The 24,679-nt window shown below is 37.7% G+C and overlaps 2 protein-coding genes and 1 pseudogene across 2 annotated transcripts; all 3 read left to right on the top strand.

Moving 5' to 3' along the window:
- Positions 1 to 9,415: 9,415 nt before the first annotated feature.
- Positions 9,416 to 10,151, top strand: LOC121744239 (protein FLOURY 1-like). Its single transcript, XM_042137720.1, has one exon. It carries the CDS (start codon positions 9,461 to 9,463, stop codon positions 10,052 to 10,054), a length of 594 nt encoding a protein of 197 aa, XP_041993654.1. The 5' UTR covers positions 9,416 to 9,460; the 3' UTR covers positions 10,055 to 10,151.
- Positions 10,152 to 12,186: 2,035 nt separating this feature from the next.
- Positions 12,187 to 21,335, top strand: LOC121744752 (dynamin-related protein 3A-like). Its single transcript, XM_042138373.1, has 20 exons — positions 12,187 to 12,803; positions 13,790 to 14,072; positions 14,180 to 14,208; positions 14,294 to 14,395; positions 14,726 to 14,794; positions 14,878 to 14,937; positions 15,375 to 15,488; positions 15,593 to 15,641; positions 16,344 to 16,453; positions 16,760 to 16,852; positions 16,988 to 17,080; positions 17,168 to 17,305; positions 17,790 to 17,903; positions 17,990 to 18,085; positions 18,190 to 18,232; positions 18,920 to 19,068; positions 19,145 to 19,291; positions 19,676 to 19,728; positions 20,166 to 20,265; positions 20,747 to 21,335. The coding sequence occupies exons 1-20, from the start codon at positions 12,414 to 12,416 to the stop codon at positions 21,020 to 21,022; spliced, it is 2,508 nt and encodes an 835-aa protein (XP_041994307.1). The 5' UTR covers positions 12,187 to 12,413; the 3' UTR covers positions 21,023 to 21,335.
- Positions 21,336 to 23,020: 1,685 nt separating this feature from the next.
- On the top strand, positions 23,021 to 24,522 carry LOC121744656 (annotated as a pseudogene).
- The last annotated feature ends 157 nt before the right edge of the window (positions 24,523 to 24,679 follow it).

Raw genomic sequence — 24,679 nt, 5'->3', positions numbered from 1 at the left:
TCCACTTCCCATCTTGTTCGAAGCTCCATCTACGAACCCGCTCCAGCAGTCCGGCGGCTCTACTTCGGATTCCAAGGGCTGTGCTAGTTCGGCACTGGCAGAATTCTTCTGTTCGGCAATAACAGGAATTGCTTGATCGAACTTCGCTTCTGCCAGAAAATCTGCCAAGGCTTGTCCCTTGATGGCTTTCCGAGGTAGATATTCAATTGTGTGCTCTCCCAACTCTATAGCCCACTTGGCGATTCTGCCTGATGCTTCTGGTTTGGTCAACACTTGCCGAAGTGGCAGATCAGTTAAGACGCATACCTTGTGAGCATAGAAGTATGGCCGCAGTCTCCTTGCTGCATTTACTAATGCCAGAGCAATCTTTTCCAGAGGTTGATACCTGGTTTCTGGATCTCTTAATGCTCGGCTTGTAAAGTAGATGGGAAGCTGCTTTAGGCCTTCTTCTCGTACAAGCACCGCGCTGATGGTTTGATCCGATGCCGCTAAGTATAAGAATATTACTTCGGCTTCGGTTGGAGCAGAGAGAATAGGAAGCTCGGCTAAATAACTTTTGAGCTCGTCAAAGGCCTTTTTCTGCTCGGCTCCCCACTCGAACTTTGGTGCCTTTTTCAACACCGTGAAGAACGGCAGTTGCTTTTCGGCTGCTTGAGAAAGGAATCGATTCAGTGCGGCTAGACATCCGGTTAGCCTTTGCACGTCATGTATGGACTTCGGCATCGCCATGTTTTGAACAACTTGAACTTTTGAGGGGTTTGCCTTGAGTCCGTCCTTTGAAACCCAACAACCCAGAAACTTTCCCGAATCTACCAAAAAGGTACACTTTTGGGGATTAAGTTTGAGGTTGGCTTTCTTGAGCACGTTGAGAGTGGACTTGAGGTTGTGCTCGTACTCCGAAGTGCTTTTGCTTTTGACGACTATATCGTCAACATACACTTCGACCTCCTTTCCAATCAGGTGCTGAAAAAGCTTGTCTACCATCCTTTGATAAGTGGCTCCGGCATTCTTTAAACCGAATGGCATCTTTTTATAAGCGAAAATGCCGAAATCAGTAATGAAGGCCGTTTTTGAAGCGTCAATCTCATCCATTAAAACTTGATGGTATCCTTTGTACAGATCAAGAAAACAAAAAATTTCAAAGCCTATCAAAGCTTCTACTTTTTTATCTATGTTCGGAAGGGGATAGCAATCTTTGGGACAGTGCTTATTTAGATCGGTGAAATCTATGCACATCCGCCATCCTCCTTCCTTTTTCTTGATCATGACAGGATTGGCCACCCACGAAGGATACTTCACTTCGAATAACACATCCGCCTTCAATAATTGACGGACTTCGTCATGGATGACTTGACTTCGTTCTGCCGCAAAGAGTCTTTGCTTCTGTTTTATCGGCCGGACTGAAGGATCAATATTTAACCGATGAGTGATTACCTCGGGGGGCACTCCGGTCATGTCCAACGGAGACCATGCAAAGACGTCTTTATACTCCTTGAGGAGCTGGATGGTTTTTTCCCGAAGTAGGGGCGTTCCCGCGAAGCCGATCTTAACCGTTCTGGATGGATCGTCTTCGTACAGCTGAACTGTCATCGAGTTCGGCTCCGGTATGACTTCGGTCATCGCCTCTGACTCCGGCTGCTGTGATTGCTATGCTTGGTGGTGCCGATCTGACTGCTCGGCACTTCTAAGCGCAATTTGCAGACATTCCTTTGCTCTCTTTTGGTCACCTCGGATGACCGCTATCCCTCCTTTAGTAGGGATCTTGATGGTGAGGTGATAAGTGGAGCAAACGGCCCGAACTGTGTTGAGCCAGTCTCTTCCCAGGATGATGTTGTACGGGGACCGAGCTTTCACCACGAAAAACTCAATCATCGTACTGGAGCTAGTAGGCGCTTTCCCCACCGTGATCGGAAGGCTGATAATACCTTCAGGGCGGGTGTCCTCCTGGGCGAAGCTCTTCAGGGGAAGCGGAGCCGGACTGAGCCGAGCTGGGTCCACTTCTAGTTTGTCAAAGCACTCTTTAAAAAGAATGCTAACCGACGCTCCTGTATCCACAAACACCCTGTGGATCAGTTTGTTTGCCACTCCGGCTTGGATGACAATGGCGTCTTGGTGAGGAGAGATGGCCGGGACGGGATCAGCATCCGAGAACGTAATCACTTCGTCCTGCTTCAGCCTTTTATGCGTTGGCTCCTCTCGATTGGAGCCTCTGCGCTCTGACTTTAGGGACGACTTGGTCTTCCCGGCAGGGAGAGCGTCAATAGTCTGGATTACTCCATCATATTGCGGCTCGTCATCGTCTTCGGGATCCGGCTGCCTTTTCGGATCCTGAGGAGCGCAGTTCGCACCACTCTGCTTCTTATTCTTCTTTGGCTGCTTGCTTTGGTATTTTTTCAATGTCCCTGCCTTCACAAGAACATCGATACCTGCAGCCAAGTTTCTGCACTCCTCAGTATCGTGACCGTGGTCTTGATGGTAGGAGCAGTAGCTATCCTGTGGTCGGCGCGCGGCTGATTTCGTCATCCGCTTTGGCTTTTCGAATAGGTCAGAGTGCAGTTCGAAAATTTCCGCTCTCGGCTTGTTCAGCGGTACGAACTGAGCGGGCGGCTTCTCGGGATTGAGACGGGGTCCCAATCTGTCTTGCACCGGAGCCCTTTGAATTCTTTCAAATGGAGTCCGGCGAGGATGCCCCTGATCGCTATGATCGGGCTTCCTTCTGTCTCCTCGGGTCGATGAGCTGTCTAACGACCGTTTGCGACGGTCTGCCTCATCGGCCCGGGAGTACTGGTCCGCAATGTCCCACATTTCCTGAGCTGTCTGCGGACCGCACTCAACGAGCTTCCTGTAGAGAGCTCCGGGCAGGATTCCATTTTGGAATGCCGAGATGACAAGCAGATCGTTGAGATCGTCTACTTGCAGGCATTCCTTGTGGAATCTTGTCATAAAGTCGCTGATTTTTTCGTCGCGACCTTGACGAATGGAAAGCAGCTGAGCCGAAGTGATTCGGGCTTCCGCTTTCTGAAAGAACCTCCTGTGGAAGGCATCCATTAGATCTCGGTAAGATCTGATGCTGCCCTGGGGGAGGCTATCGAACCACCTTCTCGCGTTCCCGATGAGCAGCTCGGGAAACAGCTTGCACATGTGGACCTCGTTGAGACCCTGGTTCGCCATGTTATATTGATAGCGCCCCAAGAAATCGTGAGGGTCCACGAGCCCGTCGTAAGTCATCGACGGAGTTCGGTAGTTCTGTGGTAGGGGAGTTCGGGTGATGTCGTCCGAGAACGGAGTCTTCAGTGCTCCGTACACGGCGAATCCGATATCTCGTCGGTATGGAGGAGATTGAGTTCTCCTGTGATTCCGGTACCGAGGAGGAACTGGAACATGTTGGGGACGGGGATTCTTTCTCCTGGGAGATGCGACACTACTGCGGTAGTGACTTTCTTGTGCGGAGGGAGAAGGAGAATCCGTCGTTTTCGTCTCCGGCTGCTTTTGGCTTTTTTGCAGGAAGGTTAAGAATTCCTCCTGCTTCGCCGCCAAAAACTGCTTGACAGCCTCATTCAAATCGGGCTGCTGGGAAGACTCAGTGGGACGATTTTTGGAGCGGCTTGTTCCTTCGCCATGAGAACTGGTGGTGGATTTATCCCTAGGCTGTTTTCCAGACCTATGGGATGGATTGGCTTCCTCCTGGTTCTCACGGGCAGGAATACGGGTACTCTGCGATCTGGTATGCATTTTTTGGGTGGAAAAAATGGATCAAAAATTCGCTTTATCACAAATTTTGTTCTCTGCTTCCCACAGACGGCGCCAGTGATGAATCCGCGAATTTTCGATGTTAGTAAATGCTGGTAGAGAATAAAGACTACGACGCAATGAATTTACGTGGTTCGATTTACTGAAGTAAATCTACGTCCACGGGAAGAAGGGAGGGCAAGATTGTATTGCTTGATCTGGGATTACAGCTTACAACACAGACTTGCTATATGATCTTTTATCTCTAGAGAGCTTAACCCTTTTCTATCTGATCTAAGTTCTATTTATACATTGAACTAGGATCGTGGTTTGCAGCCCCACTAACAAGATCGTGGGTGAGCAATAACTGCTCAATAACTGCTTCGTACCACTAAATAGATCGTGGGTATAGTGGAGGTCGTGGAGGCCTTTCATGAGTCCACTAACTCCTAGTTCGGTCGAATGCTGAGACCGAACTGCTGGACTTTACCGATCAGCTGTCCCCTGACGTCAGCCTCCCCCTTACCGTTATCCAGAATGCCGAAGTGACTCACCTCGCCGAAGTGATTCACTTCGCTTTTCGGGGGGGGGTAGTGATGGGGTACGAACTAAACCCTAATGGCAAGCCCAATAACAGTGACGGCCCATCAGCCCAGAGCCCAAGAAAGAGTATCTGTTCGGCACCAAAGAGTTCGGACTCAGCCTACAGCTCGGTAAAAGCCGACCAGTCAAGCTCTCCTCTCAGATCGGCAACAACTGATCGGTAAAGTCCAGCAGTTCGGTCTCAGCATTCGACCGAACTAGGAGTTAGTGGACTCATGAAAGGCCTCCACGACCTCCACTATACCCACGATCTATTTAGTGGTACGAAGCAGTTATTGAGCAGTTATTGCTCACCCACGATCTTGTTAGTGGGGCTGCAAACCACGATCCTAGTTCAATGTATAAATAGAACTTAGATCAGATAGAAAAGGGTTAAGCTCTCTAGAGATAAAAGATCATATAGCAAGTCTGTGTTGTAAGCTGTAATCCCAGATCAAGCAATACAATCTTGCCCTCCCTTCTTCCCGTGGACGTAGATTTACTTCAGTAAATCGAACCACGTAAATTCATTGCGTCGTAGTCTTTATTCTCTACCAGCATTTACTAACATCGAAAATTCGCGGATTCATCAGGAATCAAATTATTGACAATTAGACATATATAGCATAGTCAAGGAAATAGCTACTTGTTAAAAGATTAATGATGATTGATGTAGGTGCGGTACAAGTTGCAAAAAAATAAATCATGAAGTACAGCACTTTATATAGGAGAGAAAAAAATTACTGTTATTATTTTGAGATTCCTATGTTTCATTACTTGGCCTCTATAGTAATACTTTAAAAATATCATGGATAGTCTCTGAACTATGATGTAATCACATTCATGGCATTTTTCACTATTCATCACAATTTTGCTTCCATGGCTTGATTGAAAAAGTGAAGTGGAAAATATCATTTCACGTACTTAAACTATAAGAAAATATCATATCAATACTCAAGAGAGATAAAGAAAATATCATATCCAATACTTAGATATAAAGTCCAAAAATGTGCTCCATGCCTTGGGGATATTTTTGGTACTACAAAATTATGGTGGATAGTGAAAAAGTACCATGAATGTGATCATACCTTAGTTCAAAAACTACCATGATATTTTTAAAATTCAGAAACCATTAGTATATTTCACTCTTTTTATTAATGTACTCCCTTCGTCCCGGCTAAGATGACACATTCCTTGGCCGGCACGGGATTTTAGGAGTTATTAGTTAATGTGTTTAATTGGAGACGGACCGGCGCGAGTCATTTAAGAGTTATTGGTAATGTGTCGTCTTAGTTGGGACGAACTAAAAAGAAAACGTGTCGATCTTAAGTGAGACGGAGGGAGTAGAACTCATTAGTCTTTATATAATAAAAATAACATGGAGATTATGTTCGTCGTACCTACATAAGAAAGGAACCTAGTAATTATTGGAATAATGTATATTCCAGTTCCAAATTGAAGATTCTCTTATACTGGTGAAAAAGAGGGGTGAGGGGTGTCATTACCTCCATGCTGTAGCCTTTCGTTGAGATTATTAGTCATTATTCATAAGATAAATCCAGCCTTAACTTTTATTGAATTTGCCCTAACTTTTAATTTATTCAACTAAGAAGTGCAAACGGTAGTTTCAAGAACTATTTTGTAGCATTATTATCATTGTTTAGAAATCACAAATTTATATGCGTTTGCTCATTAATTCATAAGCACTTATATATGGTGTCATGTATTTGTGCTTGACGATCAAGTTTTTTAGTCATTGTGCATCGTCATTTTTGCTCTCGTTACTCTTTCATAACTTTTTTTAAATCAAGTTTTTTAGTGATTGTGAATCGTCATTTTTGTTCTCGTTACTCTTTCATAACTTTTTTAGGGCCTGCTCAGTAGTTCGTATGTTTCTTGATTTTTTTTATCGATTATGCTAGGCTATGTTGTTTTGGAACTATTTAGAACTTAGATGCATCTTATTAGGAGTATATGTTAGTTTATGCTCTTTATGTTTTGTGTATATCATGAATTCTTACCTGTCATCGCCAGCGTTTTTATTCAATGAAAAAGATAAAATATAAGTATATAAACGACAAACTAAACTTATTCTTAATTTATTGCCACGCGAAATTAAACTTTAACTCGCATTTGTACAAAATTATAAATGTATAAATAGGGCTGATGTCGCCTGCGTTGCACGCAATGACATCGATTTTGCATTTTTTAAATAGTACTATAATTATTAACTTCTGGCAAGATATAATTGTAATTTTTTTAAATACAACTAAAAAGTAAGCAGGCTTCCAGATTTTATATAATTTGCTTAATTTCTAATGATAATTAGGTAATTTAATATAACTATACAAGTATACATATTTTGTTTGATTGAATCATATACATTTTTAAAACATAAAACCAAATATTAATTTATATTGTTGATATACATTTACTTTTTGCATTACTAGTTTGTTAGTTTATTTATATTATTAGCGTGTTATTTGATCATTCTTGGTTATCAGGATATCAAAATTCGAAAGTGAACCATCAAAACCTTACCTTTCAAAACACAAATGGGATTTCGAAAGTTTTACACTTTTACTCCTTAATTTGGTACCACAATCAATTACATCAGGATTTTCAATTAAATGCGAAATTTCAAGGTGTAAATCTCAAAAACAGAAAAACTTTATTAATAAATTTGAGATTTTTTTAATGATAAAGTATTAAGCTCCCTTCATTTCCTTTGTGACTTGAGCCCGATTTATTGGAAGAGAGAATAAGTCTTAACAAGCTGTCACAAATAAATTTAAGATTCTAGTTAAAGGTTTTGCTTTTATCATTTTGACATTTTTTATTAGTTTTGGCAGATTTTATGATCACATGACAGTGTCTAAGTCTCAATAGTATTATTCATATGTTGTTGGTCCATAAAATTATAAATTCTTATCAAAATGCTCTCTTTTTTATCATGCTATTATAACTTTTGTAGCAAAAATCATGAACACGTATAGTATAGTGAATTTCCAGCGATTTGGAATTTCGCCTGAAACTTAAGTAACACACAAAACAAACAATTAAACCATTAGAAGCCCATCGTTTTCTTATGTTGACTGCTTTGTTCCATTACATAATCTGACACTCCACATCAAAGGTAATTTAGGAAAAATATCAAACTCGTGGAACTTCACTACAAAGTGTGAGCTTACTATATTAGCGACCATGTTTCCAATTCATAGAAAATGCTTAATTTCTGGCAAAGTTTATAAATTTAAATACTAGTGCCCTTTTATTATTAGAGTAAAGTTTCATTAATATAATTCGTTTTCATTTGAAATTGAAAGTCTCGATAAGCTTAGTCAGCATACCTTATTCGACGAGAATTTATGACTCTTACAATAGACCGAATCACATAAAATCTAGACAACTTAATTAGTTAATTATACCCAAATTTGTAATTAACCCTTTACCACAATTAAATTGTCAGTATCAACAATATTTTATTTGCTCTTTTTTGTTTGAGTGAACTACGCAAATGGTCCCTGAACTATGTTTTTTGCACACCAATGGTCCCTGAACTTTAAAAATATCGTGGGTAGTCCCTGAACTAAGGTGTAATCACATTTATGGTACCTTTTCACTATTCATCACAATTTTACACCCAAAATGCCCTCAAGGCATGAAGGGCATTTTGGGACTTTCATATCTAGGTATTGAATTTGATATTTTCTTTATCTAGTACTAAATATGATATTTTCTTATAGTTTGAGTACCTAAAATGATATTATTCACTTCAAGTACCTGAAATGATATTATTCACTTTCACTTTTTCAACATTTCTTCTTTCTCTCTTTCTCTAAAAATAAAAATAAAAAATAGTACTATGAAATTATTAAATATATTAATTATAAAAATCAAAATTATAAATTTAATTATAAAATAATTTTCACAAAATTTAATTTTGATTGTGATTTGATTATTTTTTTAATTAAAACTAAGCATTAATTTTCGAAAAATTCTTAATTTTTGCGAAAATTATTAATTTTTGATGATATATTCTCTTGATCTATTATTGTTCACTCACATGAAGATTGATTGTTGTCAGTTGGGTGTGGAGGGAAAACTCTTGTAATTCACAAAGTATTTGATGTTTTGGTAAATTATGGAAGTTTTATTTTTGGCCAAGAATCTATGATTGTAACTATTTTTTGACCATGAGAATTGGGATATAGTCATAACTTAATAACCTTGTTGATTGATGAGCCTTGTATATGCATTCGTACTCAAGCGTCAAAATTTTCTTTTACCATGTATGTAGGGATGGCTACAACGACTTCAACACATTTTACATGCAAGTAAGCTTATTAATTTTTTACTTCCTAAAAATTAATTTTGCGAAAATTCTTAATTTTTTTGAAAATTAATGCTTAGTTTTAATTAAAAATATTAATTAAGAGAATATATCATCAAAACTTATAATAGATCAAGAGAATATATCATCAAAAATTAAGAATTTTCGTAAAAATTAAGAATTTTTCAAAAATTAATGTTTAGTTTTAATTAAAAAATTAATTTTTAATAATAAAAAATTAATCAAATCAAAATTAAATTTTGCGAAAATTATTTTATAATTAAATTTATAATTTTGATTTTTATAATTAATATATTTAATAATTTCATAGTACTATTTTTTATTTTTATTTTTAGAGAAAGAGAGAAAGAAGAAATGTTGAAAAAGTGAAGTGAATAATATCATTTTAGGTACTTGAAGTGAATAATATCATTTTAGGTACTCAAACTATAAGAAAATATCATATTTAGTACTAGATAAAGAAAATATCAAATTCAATACCTAGATATGAAAGTACCAAAATGCCATTCATGCCTTGGGGGCATTTTGGATGTAAAATTGTGATGAATAGTGAAAAAGTACCATAAATGTGATTACACCTTAGTTTAGGGACTACCCACGATATTTTTAAAGTTTATGGACCATTGATGTGCAAAAGGCATAGTTCAGGGACCATTTGCGTAGTTCACTCTTTTTTGTTTTTTTACCGTTTATATAATCATTTTGTTATAGACCGTTGCTCTATCTCTCTCTGTTTCTATATCTCTCATTCATGTTGCAGTAGACTTCTCTTCTGCAGTCCTTTTTTTAGATCCAATGGATTATGTAATATGTCTGGATCATCTATCCTCTGCTTATTATCATTTTGGATTCGGATTTTTTGCGTTGTGGAATTGCAAAGAAATATCCGAGATTTTCGTCCTCTTTTTGATGATTTCCTTCGGCTTCAGATTCTTCTCTTCTCTCTGGTTTCCAACTAATATTTCAGGTATTGATAGATCAAAAAAGGTCATCGATGCGAAATTGAACCGAAAATCAGATGGAAAGCATGCCTCTGTATCGGAGAGAAAACGAAATTGCGCTTCGGAGGTGTCGGCATTGAGGAAATTGGTGAAGATGGAGCGGTGGAGAGCGGATGCAGCTCTCGCGGAGGTGGAGAGGGAAAGGGCGGCCACTGCCACGGCGGCGGAGGAAGCGATGGCGATGATTCAGCGGCTGCAGCGCGAGAAGAACTCGATCGAGATGGCAGCCAATCAGCAGCGCCGATTGTCGGAGGCGAAACACGTCCACGATGAGGAGGTGATTCAGTCGTTGGAGTCGCTGTTGTGGAGTTATGAGGAGGAGCTCGGCTTGCTGCGGCAGCAGCTTGGCGGCGGAGTGGATGACTCGCTTCTCTGTTTCTTACCTTAGTTTTTTTAATCATTTGGATTGGATTCCTCTTGTTTTAATTTAAAAATGTGCATTGACATTAATTTTTTAAGATAACTAGTAGAAATATAAATGGAGATATCTGGTTATAATTTGCGAGGACATTGGCATGTTTGACGTCGTCGTCTAGATGTATTTTTATCTGTTTTATGTTATCTCTAGCCTTGAAAATATTCATTTAGTTAGCAGAGGAACAAATGTGCAAATAGTATACTACTTGTATATCAGTTTTTAGATAATAGGTGTGAGATCAATTGCTAACTTTCTTAAATTGCTAACTCATCAACGTACTTTATTAAAAATGTCAATATGATGATATTAAAATGTCAACATATAATTTTGTTGAACTTCAATATAATATGTTGATATTATGTGTTGACATTTTAATGCGTTCGTGTTGACATTTTTAACATATTGCTTTGATGAGTTATCAATATAACGCACATCTTAGATAATATTAGTATATCTTAAAGTTTAATTGTTAATAAATACACTAAGGTGAATTATGTTGGTATTACTCACTATCATATAATTATTCTTCTAAGATGTTATTACTGACTATCATATAATTATCAATCTAGGATTAAATTATAGAATAATTTGAATTAAAGGGGATACTAGGACTAGTTATTAAATAAAACTATCCACATCTAAGAATTAAATTGTGGGATTTAATCTTACGAATTGAAGAATCCCCTAATTTTACTCAAAATTAGTCTATATACATTACTCCCTATATGTATTTCCAATTTTAAATAATTTCGAATATCCAATTTTATCAATCTATTCATGGGCCAAAATTTAAAATCATGAGCCAAAATTTAAAAAGCGGCGTCAAAAGAGTTGGATCACGACTAACATGGGCTGCAAGCCTGGAAGACCTGAATTCACATTTGAATCCATCAAATTCAGAGTATTACTTAGATTTAAAACCTTTATTTTAGTTGTAAATTAATCTGGTCTACCTTTGAACTATTCCAATGTAGTGGGTTTATTGTTTTCAAAATCACAATAATTAAATTATCGCAATTCATGAATTACACATAAGTAATTTTGAAAGCTTTATTTGACTTGTCTACAAATTAGTAAGTACTCCATATTATACAAGTGAATAGTATCTCTTTGTGCAACATTTTCTATTTGCTCTGCCTACAAATTTACATAAAACAAACATAGCATATACACATAGGTTAAATCGACACAAAAATCTCTCATTTGAGAAAGTGATATGATGCTTTCAGTTTCACCCTTCAAAACAGGATTTTCTGGCGAAAAAACAGGACATCTAGTACTCAACTTCAAGACAACATTTGTCAATTCTTAAAAAATTGGGATAATGGACAATTAAATCAAGAAATTTGGCCAAATTTTAACTGATTTTTGAAAAATAAATAATACTATTTAATCATGAAGTTTCAGTTTTTCTTAATTGTCCTGTTAGCATTCCAAATGACGTATTTGATGTTGTTAGAAATAACGTAATTGAATCAAATAAGTACTTGTACTATTTATTTTCTTCTATTTTCTTTTTTATTCTAATTAAACAATACCATAAGACATTTTTTTACACGCAAATGAAAATTTTAAAATTTAATATTTGTAAAATTAGTAATTTCGCTAATTTTTTGCAATTTGAATGTAGCTATTTATCAATTTCAAATTTTATATTTGGATTCATTAATTGTGAATTGGCTAGAGAGTGTTGTGCCATCACCACCTATGCGGCTCCACAAATGTCTGCTTCATTAGCCTGCACCACAGATGGACTCACATTCAATTTCAATTATCCTTTCTCCATTTTTTTTCAGAAAACCACAATAATAAAAAATTATAAACCTTCAAAATCAATAATACCCCATTAATCAATAAATATATAAAAGTATTTTGAGATTATTTTATAATTGTGAATTTGTACGTTATTATAAAATTAAAAATGAACACGACTGGCTTCATACTCTGATTCCTGTTATGACTTATGACTACATTCTTAATAATTAATAAATATAAAATATTAAAAGATACAAAGTTCACAGATAAAAAGTTTATATAACTAAAAACAACCTAAACTCTGTATCGCTCTGTATCTAAGGCGGTAGAGAACGTTCGCATATATACACACGATTTCATTTCTGCTATTCTTCTCTCTCTAAATCAAAATTCAAACGCGCTCTCTCTCTCATCGACCTCCAATCACACACACCACCACCCCTATCTAGGGTTTTCAGCTAATTATTACTCTCGCGATCTCCCAATCAGATCTTAACAATCCAGTAATTTTGACAATTCACGCAATTATTAAACTCTATATTTCACCTTTTCAGCATTGAAATCAGCCGACTCCATGGCGGAAGAGCAATCGTCGGCGGCAGCGGCAGCGGCGGCGGCGGCGAGTAACGGTACTGGTACGACGGCGCCTCTAGGGCATTCAGTCATACCGATAGTGAATAAGCTGCAAGACATCTTCTCGCAGCTTGGAAGCCAGTCGACCATCGAGCTGCCGCAGGTGGCGGTGGTGGGAAGCCAGAGCAGCGGCAAATCCAGTGTGTTGGAGGCGCTGGTTGGACGCGATTTCCTTCCGCGCGGAAATGACATCTGCACGCGCCGACCGCTCGTGCTGCAGCTTGTGCAGACCAAAAGCAAGGGAGATGGGACTGAAGACGAGTGGGGGGAGTTTTTGCATTTGAACGGGAAGAAATTCTTTGATTTCAACGAGATTCGGAAGGAGATTCAGGTGATTTTCATATATGTTGTGTTTTATCAAGTGCTGCAAAATGCCTTTGCATATATATTGAAAATTGTTCAGCATAGAGTTAATCCTATTATTTTAAGCTACTTTGGTGAAGAAGCCACCTGTATGATGTATGGAAGAGATGTGTTTCTGTAAAGTGACAAACTTCTAAGTTATTGAAAATAAAAATAGTTTAGTGGTACTTGGGTTAAACTTGAAACTTAAAGCACATAGATTATTCGGGGAAGGGTGCTGGGGTCTGATCACACTATTTTTCATAAAGCGTGTTGGCAAGTTGATTTAAAATTGAGATACGGAGATCTTGAAAACATTTAGGAACATAATATGGCCCAAAACATTCATTCGATGGAGCCATTGTCATGCACAACAGCACAAATATGTTTGTACAATTTATACTGGTCAGGACTGAACTCAACTGACATTAACTAGAATACATTTGTGAACATTACTAAAAATTAAGCACATTGCCACATTATGATTGCCATTATACTGATATTTAGGGATGGTGAGTTGTTTTTTTATGTACTTTTCAAGGGTTCAGGGGATACAGTTAAACTCATGTGAAAAGATGGAAAATCTGAACAGATTTAAAACTTACAAAATACTTTTAGTGATATTCCTTTCTCTTGCAAACACTAATATTAGTGCTTGCGTGTCAGTAATGCATATCTGTAGATACTGCTAGGCATAATGCAATGCTGGTATGTTTTACAAGTTCACTATTTCACTGGGACTTGATACTATTTGAATTTCTTCATTATTTCATAATTTCACCTAAGCAAGGACAACTTCTGGTAGAAATAGTAACCACAAATATGAAATATTAGCTTCTGATGGATTCTATTTAGTTAACGATTCCAGTATATTTGTGTCACTGTGTCACATTGAGGGTAGGGCCTTCACAGCTTCCAGTGTGATGTATAGCTTTTTTCCAGTATTTGATCAGTTTAATAATTAATATTGTTTAGGCTGAAACTGAGAGAGAAGCTGGGGCAAACAAAGGTGTATCGGACAAACAAATCCGTTTAAAGATTTTCTCCCCCAATGTTCTAGACATTGCACTTGTGGATCTACCAGGCTTAACTAAAGTTCCTGTTGGCGATCAGCCATCAGATATTGAGGCTCGCATTAGAACAATGATAATGTCATATATCAAGCGTCCAAGTTGCTTAATTCTGGCTGTAACACCGGCAAATGCTGATCTAGCAAACTCAGATGCACTTCAAATGGCTGGAATGGCTGACCCCGATGGTACCTTCTATATTTACTCATCATTTTTAATGTCCTCTATAGAGTTGATATCTTGCTTCTACTCTATCTGGATTCTGGATTTCATGTTTTCAAGTTTGTACCTGCAGGGTATAGAACAATTGGTGTAATTACTAAGGTGAGGTTTACCATCATAATTTGATTTAATGAACCTAGTTATTAGGTGCTTTTGTTCTTATCTGGGTGGTGCTTTGTTGTTTCAGTTGGACATTATGGACAGGGGTACTGATGCTTGCAACTTTTTGCTTGGAAAAGTTATTCCACTTCGCCTAGGTTATGTAGGTGTTGTTAATCGCAGTCAAGAGGTAATTTTCCTTGTCCTTACTCTTACCCACCAGTTGTTACCTGTTTCTACACATTATGTTCATTTAATTCCTAATGTTAAACCTTTAGATTTTTTTATAGACTATTGATGATATGTTAATACAATGCAGATGCTCTATTTTTAGTTGATGTATAGCTTAGAGTTGGTATAAGAATAAGAACTTATAGTGAACAAGTCCGAAGATTCCCAATTAGAGAACAATTAACAGAACTATATATAGGAGGGGGAGAGAGAGAGCGGTGTTGTATGTAACATGCCAGATGGATTTTGCAAGTGCAGCTTATGCCCTTGATGATTATTAATTATGCAGGATATTATTTCTAGGCGGACCATCAAGGATGCACTTGTAGCAGAAGAGAAATTCTTCCGCAGTCGCCCCGTATGACCTTGATCTTTTCTCTTAAGAACTGATTTCTGGATCTCTTTCTTATTTTTTAGATGATTTAAGTATATGTTCTGCAGGTGTACAATGATCTTGCTGACCGTTGTGGGGTGCCTCAATTGGCCAAGAAGTTGAACCAGGTATATAATGTTAGACAGTGTTCTGTTTAGATATTATATGAAATTTCTTATAGTTATCCTTGAAAGTACATCTTTATTCAACATTTAGTTTCTGGATAACTGCTAAATCTATTCTATTCTTCATAGTTGGATTTCTTTCTTCATCCTTGCATGGTTTTGTTACATACTTACATACTCGTCAACTTGCACGCGTGCTACCTGGGTTCCTAACTGATGAGCATAAATGTGCCATTGAAATGGCTCAGAGCATTCCCTTCAGTGTGCAATTTAGTTTGCTGGTTGAAACGTGGATGCTCAAATGCTGTCTGTCTTATTAAAAAGGGAAATTGCGATCTACTAGTGCTATACTTTAGAGCATGGGATATTGATGCTTTATAAAACTAACAGATACCTTTTGAGTTTCGGCTTGCTTGATATTGCCTTTGTTCTTGTTACAGATTCTTGTTCAACATATTAAGACTGTTCTTCCAGGATTGAAAACCCGCATTAGTGCCGCCCTTGTCACTGTTGCAAAAGAGCATGCTAGCTATGGAGAAATTACTGAATCAAAGGTTTGTTTGTATTCTTAATGAATGTAAAATGATCATATGTTTGGCTGTTGGTGCTATCCTGCCTATTATCTTGATCCTAATATTTCACTTCTTTTGATGAACAGGCTGGCCAGGGAGCACTGCTGCTGAACATTCTTTCAAAATATTCGGAGGGTAAAGACTTCAATTGTATTAACTTATTAGATAAGTAGGTCATTTAAGGCGCCAAAGTTGGACCTTTATCACAGTCACTTCTCATCACCAATCATCCCCATCAAGGGATTTTGCACGAGTACTGCTTTAAAACTTCGATGTCCCTGTATATGAGGATGCGAGCTAGAGTTATTAAATACTCCGTATTACATAATCCACACATCTGGACATATTACTCTTCTTGGCAAGCTTTGTCATTCAACATTTGACAATATCATTTACTCAAATGTTCCTTTTTCTATCTGAGGTCATGCTAAAATTTTAGATATTTATCTCTACTCGTTCCATATTCCATAAACACATCAACCACTCATGATAAGTACTGAAGTACATGCATGCTCATTTATCTTGTACTACTGTTTTACTAATGCATAATAAACTGATTCATATATTCTTTGTTTGCACTATGCGGTTAATAATTAAATTAACTCCATATATCATATAAAAATCTGACCTATGGTAGCTGTCCTGGAAGCATCTAGGGCCACTTTCCCCTATTATCAATTAAAGCTGTTCTTGTGTTTGTCTAAGACTGGAAAAATGTGAAACTGTCCCACCATTGATGACCACATTTGTCCTTTTGCTTCATTCCTGGGAATCTCCCCTCAAAATGATTTATGTAAGTGCTGCTTACTTTAGGAGTTTATTTTTTGTTCAAAACAGCATTCTCCTCCATGATAGAAGGGAAAAATGAAGAGATGTCAACTTCTGAGCTGTCTGGTGGAGCAAGAATCCATTACATTTTCCAACATATATTTGTTAAAAGCTTGGAGGTTTGTGATTCCTGTTTGATTGAATATGTAAATTAGTTGTGTTTGAGTTTGATTTTATCTTGAATTTTGTTTCTGAGATGAAGGAAATATGAATATGATTATTCGTTTTTTTGTCAACTAGTCAAAACTGGAAGCTAATAATGATGTGTACAAATTAGTGCAGACAAACAACAGAATAAAATGATCAAGCCATGCTGGCTAAAAACGAAACATGTTTAAATGCGTCATACTTATGGATGTTTTATCTACTCAATTCCTTTGTATCCAGCTTCTATTTGCTTAGTGCAATCCTTTCTCTTTCTGCAGGAAGTAGATCCTTGTGAAGATTTAACTGATGATGACATCCGTACTGCCATTCAAAATGCAACTGGCCCGAGATCTGCATTGTTTGTACCGGATGTAGGTTTTTGCTCCAACTTTCCTTTCTATTTGTATTGTGTTATACTTCTAGGTCAGGGAAAGCTGCAAGCGCCTTCATTTTGTGTTTTCTCTTTCCATGTAACATTTTCTTGCCAAATAATTTCAAACACGTAGGTTCCATTTGAGGTTCTTGTTAGAAGACAAATAGCTCGCTTGTTGGATCCAAGTCTTCAATGTGCCAGATTTATATATGACGAGTTAATGAAGGTATATTTATACAAATTACCTTTTGAATCGGCCCATTGTTACCTTTTGTCTTTTTAACTGGACATGTTCTCTGGGTGCTGTTTATAGATGAGCCACCATTGTATGGTTAATGAATTGCAACGATTTCCGGTCCTACGGAAGCGCATGGATGAGGTTATTGGTAATTTTCTGCGAGAAGGACTTGAGCCGTCAGAGACAATGATTGGTCATATAATTGAAATGGAGGTATTGTGCATCTGGACGTATACCTTTTTTTCACACCTTGTCATACTTTTTATTTGGCCTCATAAAAATACTGGTTATTCATATTTTATCTCACCCAAGGATTTGATACATAATATACTTTATTGTGCTACTTATCAGTCAACTGACTTTTTTTATTGATGAACCTGTCTTATGGATTCAGTATAGTTATTCTGTTTTCTACAGTAAACAATCTAATATAGTTATTCTGTTTTCTACAGTAAACAATCTAATATAGTAGTGGATCTTATGAAAGAAATGATTTCCAATGTATTGTGATATTTCAATCTTTTTAGTGTAAGGAGATAGTTAATCTTTTCCAGTCTACTGTGATTTGGGATATGAATGGACTAAATCTTTTTAATATAAGGAGATTTTTACTTTTTTCCGATTATATATTCTTTTTCATGAAAATTTGCTTCATTTACTTTTGGAAATAGCTGAAACTTAACTACTCTATTTATAGATGGATTATATAAATACTTCCCATCCAAATTTTATTGGCGGGAGTAAAGCTGTTGAGACAGCAGTGCAACAGACCAAGTTATCCAGGATTGCCACACCTGTTTCAAGGCAGAAGGTCGTTTTTGTACTGATGAGTTACAGTCTTCTCCAATTCCGAACAATGTCATGTTAGCTAATTCATGGTTGGCATTTATCAATCAGGATGCTGGAGATTCAGATAAAGTAATAAACTCAGAGAAAAGTCTAAAGTCTCGTGCTATTCTTGGTCGGCAAGTGAATGGAATTGTTCCAGAGCAGGTGAGTTTAGTACTGATGCCCAAAGTTCCCGTGGAGCCAAATATTTATTTAATTTCAAAGTGATTAATTGCTTTCTTTTTTGCTGCTCTTTCCTTTGCAAAAAGGGTGCTCGTCCTGTTGCAGAATTAGAGAAAAGTTCCTCATCAGGTACATCTGCCATTTTATTTCAGGAAAAATTTCTGTGTGAATAAACCCTTAAAATCTGATGACACCATCTCCCTTGGAGGATAAGAACAATACAGCTGGAATCTTTGTTGCATAGACTGATATCCCACATCAATTTAGTAAGGATCTTGCCTTCAATATATAAGTTTGGATAACTCTCTACCTTTACAAGGCCTTTTAAGGGGAAGATATGCCCAATTCTAATAAGACTGCAAACAAAATTTGTTAGAATTTGTTTAGTTGCCAAATCCATTGTAAAATGCATATTATGTGCCTTTGCAAATGGTTAGTTGTATGTAACCAATTTTTCCTTGTATTTCCTTGTATTTTTGAAAAAAAAGTCCATGAAGTTTATTAGTTGCACTTTGTATTCCATCACTGAAATGAAAGTACGAGATTGTGTGACTTAAGCATGACTTTCAATTTGAGGAGCTGGGAAATGACGTTGAACTTCTTATTGTAAGAAGTGGTTCTTATGATAAGAAGTTAAGAACCAAAGTATTTTAAAAGGTTTCAAGCTGAAGGCTTGCATTCTGTTTCGAGATCCAAGTTCCTCTATCTTGAGAATATTTTTCCTGCTTTCTAGATAGAAATTGATCAACCACTTGCCATGCAATTTTTGTGAATGATTGTCATTATTAGATGTGACATTGTTACATATTCAAACAGGTAACAATGTCGGTTCATCTTGGGGAATATCTTCAATTTTTGGCAGCAATGATAATCGTGCAACCACAAAAGAACATTCAACCAGCAAACAATTCATTGAACCTGTTCAGACCATGGAACAGGGTATCTCAATGATTCATTTGAAAGAGGTATCCTCTTTGGTAATCATTATATTTGGGAGATATTTTATTCCTTGTCATCTAACCGACTTCTTTATTATTTAAGCCCCCTAGTGTACTGAGGCCCTTGGAAACCCACTCAGAACAAGAGGCTGTTGAGATTGTTATAACAAAGCTGTTGCTGAGATCATATTATGATATCGTACGGAAGAACATCGAGGATTCTGTACCGAAGGCTATTATGCATTTCTTGGTATTCTAATTTCTTTTCCTCAATGTTTTTGTTCTGCTTATACTATTCTAGTATTCTGTTATTTCTGTTACAATTTATCTATGTTTTATTACAAGTGACCTATGTATCATTCTGAGCATGGGATTGCGCGTGTTTGTATCTAAATATTGATTCCTTTTCAGTCACTCAATCTCAGTCTTTTGTCCATTTTGACTAAAACCCCAAGTTAATATCTTGAATATCTGATCAGAGATGCAGCTGCGGTATATGCACTAGTCTCATCTGTTCCATTATTCTTTTCTTTTTTTAATCACTGCATGTACTTTTGTAACCTGTTTAATATATGCATCTTAAGTTGTTCTTCTTTGATCATAACAGTATACACATGAATATTTCTTCTTGCAGGTTCACCATACAAAAAGAGAGCTCCATAATGTTTTCATAAAAAAACTTTACAGGTATGTTATGTTTCCAAGATATGGTACTTTTAGATGACGGGGAGCAAAAGTAGGATTAGAAATATATGGTGGAAGTATGGCTTATTGGAATCAAGAAATTGTAAATTAGCATGTTTAGAAAAAGCCATACAAATATACAATGATACAACGCAGGCTAGATTACCTCCCCAATCGAACAATGTTTTGTTTTGGTTAATATTACTTTCTTCCACCCTATAACAAAAGAAAAAACTGGATGAGAAATCAGCGACACTCTATTTCCCTTTCCTTTGATTATTTGCCTCTAGCAGCAATTCTGCATGGATGTTGTTATATAAACATTTGAATATAATGGCCGTGTTCAGTTGCAATTCCTCCCCTCATTCCCATGTCTAAAGTACTTTTGAACTTTCCCGAACACAAATAGCTGATGCGTGTTCTCGGTTGTGTTTGAGCAGAGACAACTTGTTTGAAGAAATGTTACAGGAACCAGATGAGGTGGCTACAAAGAGGAAGCGTACCCGAGAGACACTTCGGGTCCTGCAGCAAGCATTCAGAGTAAGTCTTGTATTTGTGGTTTGGTCAATACCTTGGGGTAGACATGAGAAAAAGTTTCAGTTACATGTTAGTGACACTATCCTAGCCTTATTCAAGTGGATGTTCCTATCTTTATGCATGATCAGCAATTTCTCATTTGACGCTTTTCCATGCTCCCCCCACCCCCAGTCCCCACCCACCAATCCCTTTTCACCTTTTCAACTAGCTGACAAAAATTCAAGCTTTGAAGTTGATTAGGCCCTTGAACATAAATTTGGGATGATGCATATCCCTGTTTTGTCAAGGCTACGTTGTAAAACCTTATGACTCTGGACTTATAATCAACTTTTCGTAGTTGCCTAGTTAGTATGCACGAGGAAGTAGTGATACATTTGGGGTCGCAGATTTTCCTCCTATTTTTTTCCCACGGGCACTGTAATTTCTGAACAAAGTTGTGTTGCTGGTAAATAATACCTGCGTTTTTGTTTTTTGGGTGTTGTAGACATTGGATGAACTGCCACTTGAAGCCGAGACAATTGAGAGGGGCTACAGCTTGAGTAATGATACAACAGGTCTTCCAAAGATCCATGGGCTTCCAACCTCATCTGTATACAACACCAGCAGTGGTTCCACCGATTTATACGGTGCATCACCTAAACACTCCAAGTCACGGAAGTCATCGCATTCCGGTGAGCTGCACTATCCTTATTATCCAGAAACCAATGGCAGTGGACGCAGTTCTGTGTCTTCTGGTCTTTATCCAACACTCGATTTTTAAGGTCCTTGAAGAATACTGCAAAACCAACATCTGCAATTAAAAAACTGCCGACGCAGTGTTCTTTATGTTAAATCAAGATTTTTGCGTTTTACAAAAAGCTTCTAATAATAAAAGGAGCTGCTGCTATAGCGAGTGTATGGACTTTACTGGGTCCAACACAGTGGGTAACCTTTCTTTCTAGAAATAAGGGTTGGTTGCGAAGTGCATTTTTTCTGACAAGCTTCAAACTACTCTCTCTCTGTATAGTGTGCATTTATACTATTACTGACCCTGTAATTTCATACTATATCCATATTCGTTTTTTGCTTTGTAATTTTTTGATTAACTTGTCAATTTGTCACTTTTTACTCTATTATCGGCGTCTGAAGAATCCATGCATTCATAGATGTATGCTTCTTAACATCGCATTAGCCTCGTGGTGTTCGGAAATTGACACGCACCAGAAAACCAATTGAACTGATGGGTTTCGGTTCGGTTTGGTTTGGTCCGGTCTGTCACCGAATCGACCATATATTTGTGTATATATAATCCCTCTGCAACTAATTGTATTCTTCATGAAATTAGACCAACCTCACTAATAAAAAGATATACTCCCTCGCCCCTTAATAATTGTCCTCTTTGGTTTCAGCATGGGTTTTAAGAAACATAAAGAAAAGTGAGTTGAAAAGGTTAGTGGAATGTAAGTCTCATTTTTATATACTTCATCTGTCTCATTAAAAATAAAATATTTTTCTTTTTGTATTGTCTCATTAAAAATGAAACGTTTCCTAAAATGAAAATATTTGTATCTCTATTTTTTTCATTTCTCTTACTTTACTCTCTTTTCATTAACTTACAATATTACAGAAAAACTTTTTTGCTGATATCCAAATGATGTATATTTAATGGGACGGAGGGAGTATTAGTATTTTAATAAAAAGATTGTTGAATGGGTTAGTGGAATATGAAGTCTACTCAGTATTTATTATAAAAAGTGAAAGTAAACAATTAATGCGGGATGGATGAAGATAACAAAAGTGGATAATTAATGGGGAACCGAATATCAAGCAAAATTGGCTTCATGTTTGAATTCACTTGACACGACAGATTTGTGGCTTACTTGCAACTATAGAAAGCAATGGTAAGAAGGCATTTTTTTTGGAAGAATAACGCGTTAAGTTGATGGTAAATAAATAAAGTAAAAAAGTGAAGAGAAAATAAAGTAAGAAAGAGATTGAGAGAGTTATTATCTTGCTAAAAAATTGAAATGACTTAACTATATTGAAACTTTAAAAAATAGAAAAATAATTCAATTAAAAACGGTAAAAATAAAAATAAGGAGACATATCCATATTTAAAAGAGGCATATCCACTGCTTGCACCTAAAACTCAAATACTTCATGAATTTGGTTCCAATTAGTTAATCACGTTTCATCAAAACTTCATTTTAGTAGTACATTTTTAGCCGCTGCTTTTAGATTCATAAACATTTTATAGAATTTAATATCATCAACAACAACTCAGTAGGATCCAGGAACAAATACGTGCAAATGGGAGAGCTGTTGGGAAGAATGAGATTAACTGATGATGTGACGGGGTGAATTTTTGGAAGGGTTGTGGGAGGGCTAATCTTACTGTGAGTGCTCTTATTCACTGCGATCATTATCATTATATGTATAAAAGCGACAACAACTGTCCATTTCGTTTTCATCACTTGTGCGATGAATGTATTCAATGTCATAAAGCAACAACAACAGTATTCTGCAAAACTACAAATAAAGAGGCGTGGGGTACAAATTTCACGCCTCAATAATTGAAAAACCAGCTACTTGTAACACATATTGCCGGCCAAGGCAATACTTAAATAAAAAGTCTTGATTCTAGTGAATATAAAATTCTAAACATCTTGCCTATGTTACCTTGAACAACACAAATAAACTGAACGGTGTCGTGTCAACATCTCTACATAAGTAAGATCTGCACAGCACAAATTTGCTGAAACTCACCACATAATGATGTTTCGGCCACATGATACCCTTCTTCGAGTTATCAAAGCGGTTGGCGTCGAAAGGGAGGTTTGTTTCATTCGTTTCGACCCCAAGAAACCTGCAGAGACTACCTCCCATCCCATCATCTTTAGCAGCCAAGATGGAGCTTCTCGAGATCCCAATGCAGCCGGTTGAGGGACTACCGGAGAATTGCGAGGCCACAATGGATATCCAGAAAGCGCAGACGCCGTTCCTCAAGAAAGCGCACGACATGCTAGCCGAGCCATTCGAGCATCTGCTCCAGAAGGTAGTTCCAATGCCGGATTTGATAATTGTTGACTTTGCTGCATATCGAATTTCGGAATTTGCTGCCAAGTATGGAGTGAGCGCCGCGTTTTTCAGCGTGTACACGGCTTCCACGCTGGATTACTTGGGGTCACCGGCTGAGCTCAAGGACGGGAAGCAACGTCAGAGTCCTGAAGGCCACACCAAATGATGCGCAACACGCACGTACCTGATGTATCGGGCGTGTCCAGCGGCCAGCGTTTGGCAAAGGTTGTGGAGGAAAGCAGCTTTGTTTTGGTGAGGAGCTGCGAAGAGCAACTTAAATCTAATACGAGAACTATATCAGAAGCTGGTTTTACCTATCGGATTACTCCCTCCGATGACAGAAGAGAGCGAGCACGCGCCAACCGACTCGAGCTGGGCCAGCACCTGCAAATGGCTAGATGGGAAAGAACCGAAGTCAGTATTGTTCGCAGGGTTCGGGAGCGAGTACAAGATGGCCCTTGAGGAAATACACGAATTGGCATTTTCAATTGAGCTTTCGAGATTACCTTTACTCTGGATTCTGAGGAAGCCACAAGGATTTACTGCCTCCTGGTTTTGCCAGCCGTACACAGAGCCAGGGTCTCGTTGTTCTCGGTTGGGCGCCTCAACAAAGAATACTCGCCCATCCAGCAATCGGGGGATGTTTTTTCCATTCGGGCTGGGGAACATGTGCCGAATCTCTTGCTCATGGCCACCCGCTAATTCTTCTCCCCTTCGTATCAGACCAAGGACTCACTGCTAAGCTGATAGCGGAACACCAAGCTGGAACGAGGTCCCCAGGAACGAAGATGGTTCGTTTAGTAGGGACGTGGTTGCTGAATCCATAAGACGAGTTCTTGTTAAAGAAGAAGACGAGCAGTTGAGGCTGAAGGCTGCAGAGCTGAAAAGTGTCTTTGGCAATCATGAGAGTCAACATAAGTTATATAAACAAATTCATTGACCATCTGAAAAACATCATGATAATGAAGCAAGTGTAAAATCCAGTGAAACATGAAGATCTGCAATCACTATCAACCAAGAACAGTCAGGTCAAACGCCAACAGTAGTTGTGATGCCATTTATGTCTCCTTTATCTTCCTTTTATTTCAGGTTCTGTATCACCAACTACAACATATTCTAGCTTCTAAATGTTACACTGGTCTCTCGTGGAATTATCAAGGAATACCGGAAACCAGAAACTAAATCGAACCTGATATGCGTAAATGTTAACTTTCTGTCTAGTTTACTGTCATACAAGATAGTTTCGAGAATTAAAAAACAATGTACCTGGTCCTGAAGTCCAAGCTTGCTTCCACCTCTTCATTAGGGGAGGTATCGTTCTATGGCAATTACGAAGATATAAACTTGGGCTGCATTTTCG

Source organism: Salvia splendens, chromosome 8 (assembly GCF_004379255.2).
Source record: "Salvia splendens isolate huo1 chromosome 8, SspV2, whole genome shotgun sequence".
NCBI lineage: Eukaryota > Viridiplantae > Streptophyta > Magnoliopsida > Lamiales > Lamiaceae > Salvia > Salvia splendens.
This window is presented reverse-complemented; position numbering and strand designations above follow the sequence as displayed.